Here is a 12183-nt window from a genome sequence, read left to right on the forward strand (position 1 = left end):
GCAAGAATACCAAATGTGCAATTCTTCATTCATACGTGAATGAATGTGTGAATGAACTTCCAAAGTTAGGACACACTGACCTTAAAAAAGACAATTCAATTTGGCTTTGCCTGTTCTGTTGCTATTTTACTTCATTGGAAAGCCATGATCAAAAAGAACAAAGGGTTTTCATGAAGCACTGTTATCTCCCTTAGCTGGCAACTGGTTCATATTCTTTTACACTTTGCATTCCTGGCCACCTGTGGGTTGTTGCCATGGTTACAGATTGCAAAACTGATACCTGAAACTTGCTCTGAAAGATACCAATCCAGTTCTTCAGTCCAAGATGTGGACAGCATGAAAGAGGTTTTGTGGGAACAAATAAAGCATTTATGGAGTACTGTATAAAAAATACAAAAGAACACGTAAGAATAAAATTAGGAGGTCTAAAAGAAGGCATGAGGTTGCCTTAGCAGACAAGGTAAGGCGAATCCTAATGGATTCTACAGATATGTTAAGAGCAAAAGGATTGCAAGGAGCAAAGTTGGAAGATCAGATGATAATTTATGTGTGGAGCCAAAATAAATGGGGGAGATCTTAAATGGATTTTTGTGTCTGTATTTACCTGGGACATGGACACAGAGTCTATAGAAGTGAGGCAAAGCAGCAGTGAGGTCATGTACCCTGTACAGATTACAGATGAGGAGGTGTCTTGAAGCAGATTAGGGTGGATAAACCCCAGGGCCTGACAAGGTGTTCCCTCAGTCCCCATGAGAGGCAAATGAAGAAATTGTAAATCATCCTTAATGACTGGTGAGGTATTGGAGGATATCTAATTCAGTCGTCAGTTGTTCTGTTGTTTAAGGAAGGGTCTAAAAATAAACCAGGAGATTATAAGCTGGTGAGCCTGACATCAGTAGTAGGGAAAGTTATTGGAGGGTATTCTAATGAACTGGGTATATGAGTATATGGATGGACAGGGACTGATTATGGAAATCATCATGACTTTGTGCATGGTAGGCCAAATTTATAGAGTTTTTTTGATGAAGTTACCAGGAAAGTTGATGAAGGCAATGCAATGGATGTTGTCTACATGCACTTTTGCAAGGTATTTGACAAGGTCCCACATGGGAGGTTGGTCAAGAAAGTTCAGTTGCTTGGCATTCAGCATGAGGTAATGCATTGGATTAGATATTGCTTTGTGGGAGATGCCAGAGAATGATAGTAAAGGGTTGCTTCTTTCACTGGAGGCCTGTGACTATTGGAGTACCGCAGAGATCGGTGCTGAGTCTGTTGTTGTTTGTCATCCATATCACTGATCTAGATGATAATGTGGTTAGCTGGATCAGCAGGTTTGGGAATGACTCCAAGATTGGAGGTGTAGTGGACAGCGAGGATGACTATCAGAGCTTGCAGTGAGCTATGGATCAGCTGGCAAAATGGGCTAAAAATGGCTGATGGAATTTAATTCAAACAAGTGTTAGGTGTTGCATTTCAGTAGGTCTCACACAGTGAACAGTAGAGCACTGAGGCATGCAGAAGGAAAAAAGGGTCTGGGAGTACCGATCCATACTTCATTGAAAGTGACAGCACAGGTAGTTAGGGTCATAAAGGAAGCTTTTGACAAATTGGCCTTCATAAACCAAAGTACTGAGTACAGGAGACAGGTGGCAGTAGGTGAAATCATAATGCAGGGCTTTAACCTGAAACAATTCCTCTTTAACATGAGAAGTTATCACAAGGTGGTTCACAAAATCTCTAAAAGATATTGAATCCCTAGAGGTGGAAGTGGGTGATCAGAGACTCAGTGGGGAAGAATGTTTTAAAGGAAAAAAATGTAGATAAAAACAAGGAAAGTTTTATGGAGAATTTAATTTACAGGCTTCAACATTCATCTACTGAGGCTGGGGCAGTTATATTTGGGAACGATTAGGATAACAGCAAGGGAGAAGTAGATCATTTTACAGACGGATTTGAAGAGGTTAGAGTGACACATGAAGCTACAGATGACAAGGATCTAGAGCAACATACAATCTACTAGAGGAACTCAGTTGGTTAAGCAGTATCTGTGGAAGGAGAGGAATTGTCCATTTTTCAGGTCAAAACCCTGCATCTGAGCTTCACCCATTGGTCCCTGTCTCACCATTTCCCCTCTCCTCAATGTATTGGCTATCATTCCTCTCCCCCCTCAGTCCTGACACAGGGTTTGGAATCAAAATATTGATGTCCCCTCCCCCCTACAGATGCTGCTCAACCCATCACTCCCAGGTGAACTTTGACAATTGCTTTCTCCCTTCCATTTGGCATCACCTCTCCTCTGATCATTTCTGAAGTCATTATCTTCCAGTGCAGCTCCCATTCCAGACATTCTCATTTTTCTCCCTTTCCGTTGGGCAAAAGATACAAAAGCTTGAAAACATGCACGAGCAGACTCAAGGACAACTTCTACGGTATCCCATTGTTTTCAGACTCTTGAATGATAAAAATGAATTCTCAATTTCTCAATTTACCTCATCAGGTCCTTGCACTGCACTTTCTCTGTAACTGTAACACTATACTGAGCATTTGGTTATTTCCCTTGCCCTTATACTGCCTCAATGTACTTGTGTATGAATGACATACAAAACAGTTTTTCATTGGATCTTGGTACATGTGACAATAATGCAGCAATATCAACTCCAGTTCTGATTCATGCTGCAGCACCACCTTTATTAGTATTGCTTCCAGACCAAGACCCAAGGAACCACAGAACATTTGATAGAGTGCATCATACTCTATTTCAAGTTCAGAATAAACTTGTTATCAAAGTATGTATACTTTATACAACCTTGAGATTCCTAACAGGCAGTCACAAAACAAAGAAACCCAATAGAACCCACTCTGGTAAAAGAAGACTGTCAAACAACCAATAGCACAAAAAACACATCGTGCAGACAATAAAAGTAAGCAAATAGCATTCAGAACTGAAATTCAAGAAGCTGGGCATCACTGCAGTCAATTCAAAAGTCCATTAGTTGCAGGTCACAGTCTCAGTTCAGTGCAGAGAGGAGTAAAACACATAGATTAGTGAGCTGAACACCGGCCCATCCCTCACCTCCAGCCCTAACACCCTGACCATTTCAATCTGGCCCAGCACTTAAAACATCCAATCCTAGGGCTGTCAAAGCACAGTCCCTTATCTATAAGCAGTTGTATTATCTTCTCTTTGTGGTTGATTTATGAGTGCTTATGGGTCACTTCACCCTAACTTTTCTCTATGCCATATGCTTCTGGTTTCAGATGGAGATGCTCCTGTGCACAATGAAGAGGAGGTAGTAGAGAATGGCCAGGTCCGGACATCACGGCAGGAAGAAGGGGAGCATGAGCCAGAGTTGGGTGAATCCTTAGCAGATGACTCAGCCCAGTGTACAGAGTCAGTGGACAACCCAGGTGAACCAGGCCTTGCGATTGTCGACACCCCAGATTTATTCCAAAGGTTTTCAGGAAGATATACAATTGGTATTGAATGGAAGAAGTTATCCTTAAACAACTGCTCTGAACTTAGTTTAGAAATATTAGCAAAGAGCAAATAAAAGTGTCTCTCAACTCCCTCATTGAAGCATTAGTTCTGTTGTATTGCAGGGTTAAATGATCAACAGGCATTGGGTTCATTTCTTCAGTACAAGTGCATTTTAAAGTATGCCACAATTTGCCAGTTATATAATAACCAGCCTCTTTCACAGCAGTCATGTGAGGGTTTCGTTCTGATCGGCTCCCAGTTCTGATCACTCAGCCCATGTAGCAGTTACACAGCTGTAGCTGGGATGGTTGCCTGGACTTTGCAAACGTCCGATGTCTCGCTGTTGTGGATTAGACTGTGAGGCCAGAACCTGTATGAGCTGTAGATACCAGACACAGTAAGAGATTAGGATATGGAGAGGTTTCCTCTACATCTCAGAATGGCAATATTTGTACTGATGCTTCAAACCAGTCTTCTGTATGCACCATCAGAATTTAGCATTTCTGTCTCCTTATGGGAACCTACCCACACTCCTAATCAATGTGTCATCTTCATTACTACAAATAAAGGAGAGTCCTACAACGTAACCACTCTCTGAATGAAGGCGTTGACCTTTATTAGTTTAAGAACTGACTTCAAGGGTCAGGAACTTACAGCATGTTGCAGCTTTGTAAAACTCTGGTTAACACACCTCCAAAGTGTTGCATTCCTTTCTGATTGCCATATTATTGGAGGGATGTGGAAGCTTTGACAGGGTTTTGAAGAGATTTACCAAGATGCTTGGATTAGAAGGCATGTGTTATCAGACAGATGTTGGAAAGCACTGGGTTTGTTTTCTCTGCAGTAGCAGAGGCAGAGGGGAGAACAGATAGAAGTTTATGCAAAACTATCTTTTTCACAATGATGAAATGTTTAATCCTAGAAGACATGTTTTTAAGGTGAGAGAAGTAACGTTCAAAGGAAATATTAGCCAAATTTTTAAAAACACAGAGTGGTGAGTGCCTGTAAAGTGCTGCCAGGGATGGTGAAGATGTAGAAGAGTGGGTTGGTAAGTTTGCAGATGACACAAAGATTGGTGGTGATGTTGTCGATAGCACGGAAAACTGGCATAGAATACTATGCATTACAGTTATGAGCAGAGAAATGGCAGATGGAGTTTCACCCAGCCAAATGTGAAATGTTGCATCTTGGTAGGTCTAAGGTAAAGAGGTAGTACACTGTTAAGGGCAAGACCTGTAACAGTGTTGATGAGTAGATGGATCTTGGGGTCCAAGTTCATAGTCTCCTGAAAGTGGCTACACAAGTTGGTAGGGTGGATCAGAAGGCTTATGGCATGTGGATAATAAGTGCTTTTGCTTGAGTACTGTTGGGAGGAGATGGCCTGTTTGGGGGAACATCAGAGTCTGGCCCTGTGGCTCAGAAGGGTAGAGAAAGGAAGAGGATGGCAACAGTGATAGGGGACTCTATAGTTAGGGAGTCAGACAGGCAATTCTGTAGACGCAGGAAAGAAGCACAGATGGTAGTTTGCCTTGCAGGTGCCAGAGTTTGGGATGTTCCTGTTTGCGTCCACGATATCCTGAAGTAGGAAGGAAAACAGCCAGAGGTCATGGTGCATATTGCTACAAATGACATAGGCAGGAAAAGGGAGAAAGTCCTGAAAGTAGACTACTGGGAGTTAGGAAGGAAGCTGAAAAGCAGGACCACAAAGGTAGTCATCTTGGGATTACTGCCTGTGCCACACAACAGTGAGTTTAGGAATAGAGTGAGGTGGAGGATAACTGCGTGGTTGAGGGATTGGAGCAGGGGGCAGGGATTCAGATTTCTGGATCATTGGGACCTCTTTTGGGGCAGGAGTGACCTGTATAAAAAGGACAATTGACTCTTGAATCCCAGGGGGACCGATAGCCTGGCAGGGAGGTTTGCTAAGGCTATTGGGAAGAGTTTAAACTAGGGTTGCTTGGGGGTGGGAACCAAACTGAAGAGACAGTGGAAGAAAAGGTTGGCTCACAAACAGAGAAAGTCTGGAGACAGTGCAAGAGGCAGGATAGCCCGGTGATTGAGAAGGAATTTGCTCAGACTGATGGTTTGAGATGTGTCCATTTTAATGCAAGGAGTATTACAAATAAAGCAGATGAGCTTAGAGCATGGATCAGCACTTGGAGCTATGATGTTGTGGTCATTACAGAGATTTGGATCGCTCAGGGGTAGGAATGGTTACTTCGAGTGCCAGGATTTAGAACCCTGTGCAAGGTCAACCAACAGAAGGCTGCTGGACCAGACAATATTCCTGGTAGAGTGCTTAGAGGATGTGCAGACCATCTAGCAAATGTTCTCACTGACATCTTGAACATCTCCCTGAGCAGCGCTACCATTCCAATGTGTTTCAGGGCCACCACCATCGTCCCCGTGCCGAAAAAGTCTTCAGTGTCCTGCCTCAATGACTACTGTCCCATTGCACTTACATCCATCATCATGAAGTGTTTCGAGAGGCTCATCATGAGGCACATCAAGACCCTGCTGCCCCCCTCACTGGACCCCCTGCAGTTTGCATACCATCCCAACCGCTCAACAGATGATGCCATTGCCATCATCTTCCACCTGGACGAAAAAGACACGTATGTTTGAATGATGTTCATAGACTTCAGTTCAGCATTCAACACAATCATCCCTCAGAAACTGATAGGAAAGCTGAGCCTACAGGGCCTGAACACCTCCCTCTGCAAATGGATTTTAGACTTCCTGACTGGGAGACCTCAGTCGGTCCAGATCGGAAGCAGCATCTCCAACACCATCACACTGAGCACGGGGGTCCCCCAGGGTTGGGTGCTCAGTCCACTGCTGTTCACTCTGCTGACCCACGATGGTGCTGGAACACACAGCTCGAACCACATCATCAAGTTCGCTGATGACACGACCATGGTGGGTCTCATCAGCAAGAACGAGTCAGCTTACAGAGAGGAGGTGCAGCGGCTAATGGACTGATGCAGAGCCAACAGCCTGTCTCTAAATGTGAACAAAACAAAAGAGATGGTTGTTGACTTCTGGAGGGCACGGAGTGACCACTCCCCACTGAACATCGACGGCTCCTCGGTAGAGATCGTTAAGAGCACCAAATTTCTTGGTGTTCACATGGTGGAGAATCTCACCAGGCCCCTCAACACCAGATCCGTAGCAAAGAAAGCCCAGCAGCATCACTACTTACTGCGAAGGCTGAGGAAAGTCCATCTCTCACCCCCCCCCCCCCCCCCATCCTCGTCACATTCTACAGGGGTTGTATTGAGAGCAGCCTAAGCAGCTGCATCATTGCCTAGTTTGGAAATTGCACCGTCTCGGATCGCAAGACCCTGCAGCGGATAGTGAGGTCAGCTGAGAAGATCATCGGGGTCTCTCTTCCCGTCATTACGGACATTTGCATCCCTCATACAAACTCTTCTCCCTCCTGCCATCTGGGAAAAGGCACCGAAACATCGGGGCTCTCATGATCAGACTGTGTAACAGTTTCTTCCCCCAAGCCATCGGACTCCTCAATACCCAGAGCCTGGACTGACACCTTACTGCCCTCTACTGTGCCAATTATCTTGTTTATTATTTATTGTAATGCCAGCACTGTTTTGTGCACTTTATGCAGTCCTGGGTAGGTATGTTGTCTAGTGTTTTTTTCTGTGTTGTTTTCACGTAATTCAGTGTAGTTTTTTTACTGTTTCATGTAGCACCATGGTCCTGAAAAACATTGTCTCATTTTTACTGTGCACTGTACCAGCAGTTATGGTCGAAATGACAATAAAAAGTGACTTGACTTAAGATGTTTCAGAAAGGACAGGGATGGAGACAAAAGAGGTGGGGTCATGGCACTGCTGATCAGAGATAGTGTCACGGCTGTAGAAAAGGAGGAAGAGATGGAGGGATTGGCTACAGAGTCTCTGTGGGTGGAAGTTAGGAACAGGACGGGATCAATAACTCTACTGGGTGTTTTTACAAAACCACCCAATAGTAACAGGGACATCAAGGAGCAGATAGGGAGACTGATTCTGGATAGGTGTAATAATGGAGTTTGTTAGGTGTGTTCAAGAAAGTTTTCTTGACATAATATGTAGATAAGCCTACAAGAGGATAGACTATACTTGATCTGGTATTGGGAAATGAACCTGGTCAGGTGTCAGATCTCTCAGTGGGAGAGCATTTTAGAGATAGTGATCACGATTCTATCTCCTTTAGCATAGGTCTGTTAGGTCTTTAGCATCCCTTTAGGAGGGATGCATCATAGGTCATAGCATCATAGGTCTTTAGCATCCCTCTTTAGGAGAGGGATAGGAACAGACAAGTTAGGAAAGCATTTAATTGGAGTAAGTAGAAATATGAGGCTATCAGGCAAGGACTTGGAAGCATAAATTGGAAACAGATATTCTCAGGGAAATCTACGGAAAAAATATGGCAAACGTCCAGGGGATTTTTGCATGGAGTTCTGCATAGGTACATTCCAATGAGACAGGTAGGGTACAGGAATCATGGTATACAAAGGCTGTTGTAAATCTAGTCAAGAAGAAAAGAAGAGCTTACGAAAGGCTCAAAAAGCTAGGTAATGATAGAGAGCTAGAAGATAATAAGGCTGGCAGGAAGGAGCTCAAGAAAGAAATCAGGAGAACCAGAAAGGCCATGAGAAGACCTTGGCAGACAGGATTGAGGAAAACCTCAAGGCATTCAACAAGTTTGTGAAGAGCAAGAGGATAAGATGTGAGAGAATAGGACCAATCAAGTGTGACAGTGGAAAAGTGTGTATGGAACTGGAGAAGATAGCAGACATACTTAATGAGTACTTAGCTTCAGTATTCACTACGGAAAAGGATCTTGGCGATTGTAGGGATGACAGAGTGGACTGAAAAGCTTGAGCATGTAGATATTAAGAAAGGATGTGCAGGAGCTTTTGGAAAGCATCAAGTTGGATAAATCACTAAGACCAGACGAGATGTACCCCAGGCTACTGTGAGAGTTGAGGGAGGAGATTGCTGAGCCTCTGGCGATGATCATTGCATCATCAATGGGGAAGGGAGAGGTTCTGGAGGATTGGAAGGTTGTGGGTGTTCTTCCATTATTCAAGAAAGGGAATAGAGATGACCAAGAAAATTATAGACCAGTGAGTCTGACTTCAGTGATTGATAAGTTGATGGAGAAGATCCTGAGAGGCAGGATTTATGAACATTTGGAGAGGCATAATATGGTTATGAATAGTCAGCATGGCTTTGTGAAAGGCAGCCATCAACAAGATGGCGGCACGACGCAGCGTGCAGCGGCCACTTTGGAATGAATATCTGTAATCTGTCAAGTAGGGAGCCATATACAATCCCGATTTGATGGAGATGGATGTGTGAAGCACGGAGGAACATCTGGTTAAACTTCTTAAATGCCTGTTTCGCTGCTGCTGCTACTGTGCGATCAGAAAAATCTCCGGGAGGAAGGCCCCGAATCCTCGACTTTGCCTGTTGCTTGGTGGCCGATGCCGGGGTCGAAGCGCTCGGCAGAGATGGTGCTCGGTGCTCAGTGTCGGAGGCTCAAAGTTTTCGGACGGACTCGGAGTTGGCTGTCGTCTGGGCTCCCAAAGTGCTGCATAGGCAAGCTGCAGCGCTGGAGGTTTATGGCAGGAAGAGTTTTTCTTCCTTCTACCGTCTGCGTGAGATGATGGGCTGTCGGGACTTTGAGAATTTCTTTTAAACCGTGCATGGACTGCTCTTTATCAGATTACGGTATTGCTTTGCTCTGTTGAAACTATGTGTTATAAGTATGTGGTCTTTGTCAGTTAGTCTTTTATCAATTATGGTATTGTCTGCACTGTTGAAACTAAATGTAACTATGTGGTTTTGTGTAGGCCTTGTAGCTTTAGGTTTGTCTGATGGGTTTGTAGTTCCTTTCTGGGGAACATGCTAAGACGGTGGCGCGATATCGATACGCAGCAGCCTCTCTGGACTCTGGATTGGGGATTACCAAACGAAATGTGGTTTTTCTTGTGTGGTCTGTTTTGTGCTTTTTTGTGATATCATTCCAGAGAACATTGTCTCATTTTTAACTGCATTGTATTTGTGGTTATAAATGACAATTATCTGAATCTGAATCTAAGGTCCTGCCTTACAAGCCTGATTGAATTTTTTGAGGACGTGACTGAACACATTGATGATGGTAGAGCAGTAGAATAAGTGTATATGGATTTCAGCAAGGCATTTGACAAGGTACCCCATGCAAAGCTTATTGAGAAGGTAAGGAGGCATGTGATCCAAGGGGACATTGCTTTGTGGATCCAGAACTGGCTTGCTCACAAATGGCAAAGAGTGGTTGTAGACAGGTCATCTTCTGGATGGAGTTCGGTCACCTGTGGTGTGCCTCAGGGATCTGTTCTGGGACCCCAACTCTTCGTGATTTTTATAAATGATCTGGATGAAGATTTAGGAGGATGGGTTAGTAAATTTGCTGATGACTCAAAGGTTGGAGTTGTTGTGGATAGTGTGGAGGGCTGTCAGAGTTTTCAGCAGGACATTGATAGGATGCAAAAATGGGCTGAGAAGTGGCAGATGGAGTTCAACCCAGATAATGTGAGGTGGTTCATTTTGGTAGGTCAAATATGATGACAGAATATAGTATTAATGGTAAGACTCTTGGTAGTGTGGAGGTTCAGAGGGATCTTGAGGTCCGTGTCCATAGGACACTCAAAGCTGTTGTGCAGGTTGACACTGTGGTTAAGAAAGCATGTGGTGCATTGGCCTTCATCAATTGTGAGATTGAGTTCAGGAGCCTAGAGGCAATGTTACAGCTATATAGGACCCTGGTCAGACCCCACCTGGAGTACTGTGTTCAGTTCTGGTTGCCTCACTATAGAAGGATGTGGAAACCATAGAAATGGTGCAGAGAAGATTTACAAGGATGTTGCCTGGATTCGGGAGCATGCCTTATGAGAATAGGTTGAGTGAACTCGGCCTTTTATGCTTGGAGTGACGGAGGATGAGAGGTGACCTGATAGAGGTGTAGAAGATGATGAGAGGCATTGATCATGTGGATAGTCAAAGGCTTTTACCCAGGGCAGAAATGGCTAGCACGAAAGGGCACAGTTTTAAGGTGCTTGGAAGATGGTACAGAGGAGATATCAGTGGTAAGTTTATTACGCAGAGAGTGGTGACTGTGTGGAATGGGCTGCCGGTGACAGTGGTGGAGGTGGATATGACAGGGTCTTTTAAGAGACTCATGGACAGGTATATGGAGCTCAGAATAATGGAGGGCTATGGGTAACCCTAGGTAATTGCTCAGGTAAGGACATGTTCAGCACAGCTTTGTGGGGCAAAAGGCTTGTATTTGGGCTGTTGGTTTTCTATTTTCTATGTTTGGCTCTGAGTTCAAAAGTCAGGAAGTTATGGTGCCTCTTTATAAAACTCTAGTTAGGCTGCATCTAGAGTATTGCATACAATCTAGTCACTCCATTATAGGAAGGATGCTAAGGCTTTGGAGGGAGTGTGGAAGAAGTTTACCAGGATGTTGTCTGGCTTCGAGAACATATGCTATAATAGTACATTGGACAAATTTGGATTGTTTTCTCTGCAGCGCTGGAGGTGAGTGGATTTAATAGAAATTTATAAGATTATGAGAGACATAGATTGAGTAGACAGACAGTATCCCAGGTTTTTTCCAGGTCTGAAATGTCTAATACCAGAGTGCATGTGTTTCAGGTGAGAGAGGGTAACTTCAAATGAGATATGAGGGTCGAGTTTCTCTTACACAGAGAGTAATGGGTGCCTGGAATGCACTGCCTGTGGTGGTAGTAGAGGCAGAAGCATTAGATACGTTTAAGAGATGTTTAGATAAGCACATGAATGTGAGGGAAATTTGAGTGCAGCCAAAGTTAACAGCTTTTTGCGCCTTTTAGCAGGCTGCCAACAATTGCCTTGTTATGCCTCTGTGAAGTGGTATAGGAGTGCTCCTCACGGCTCTCCTTTTGATTAATCAGATAATACTGGAAATTGCCTTCCCAGTGAAACAAAGGTTAAGAAAACTCATGGAATATAGAGTAGGTTCTCCTATTTGAGGAACATTGAGTTAGCTCTACAGCTAGGTTACGTGCCCAGGATAGAAGTTGCCCAGATTTATCCTTGAGGATAGGTTTACAAAGGGTTCACTGAGTGTAGGAGAGCATATTGGCAATAGCACCAGGCATATCTATAAATGATAACAACAACACACACAAAATGCTGGTAGAACACAGCAGGCTAGGCAGCATCTATAGGGAGAAGCGATGTCGACGTTTCGGGCTGAGACCCTTCGTCAGGACTAACCGAAAGGAAAGATAGTAAGAGGTTTGAAAGTAGAGGGGGAGGGGGATATGCGAAATGATAGGAGTAGACCGGAGGGGGTGGGATGAAGCTAAGAGCTGGAAAGGTGATTGGTGAAAGTGATACAGAGCTGGAGAAGGGAAAGGATCATGGGACGGGAGGCCTCGGGAGAAAGAAAGGAGGGGGGGAACACCAGAGGGAGATGGAGAACAGGCAAACAACTAAATATGTCAGGGATGGGGTAAGAAGGGGAGGAGGGGCATTTACGGAAGTTAGAGAAGTCAATGTTCATGCCATCAGGTTGGAGGATACCCAGGCGGTATATAAGGTGTTGTTCCTCCAACCTGAGTTTGGATTCATTTTGACAATAGAGGAGGCCATGGATAGACATATCAGAATGAG

The 12183-nt window shown here is 44.2% G+C and overlaps 1 protein-coding gene across 1 annotated transcript in view; it reads left to right on the top strand.

The window, feature by feature from the left end:
* Positions 1-12183, top strand: part of LOC132378572 (phosphatase and actin regulator 1-like) — a 446543-nt gene that overhangs the window by 364304 nt on the left and 70056 nt on the right. Inside the window, exon 4 of the mRNA XM_059945581.1 lies at positions 3259-3408. Within this exon, the coding sequence (XP_059801564.1) occupies positions 3259-3408 (150 nt within the window). The remainder of the gene's footprint in view (positions 1-3258; positions 3409-12183) is intronic.

Source organism: Hypanus sabinus, chromosome 20 (genome assembly GCF_030144855.1).
Source record: "Hypanus sabinus isolate sHypSab1 chromosome 20, sHypSab1.hap1, whole genome shotgun sequence".
NCBI lineage: Eukaryota > Metazoa > Chordata > Chondrichthyes > Myliobatiformes > Dasyatidae > Hypanus > Hypanus sabinus.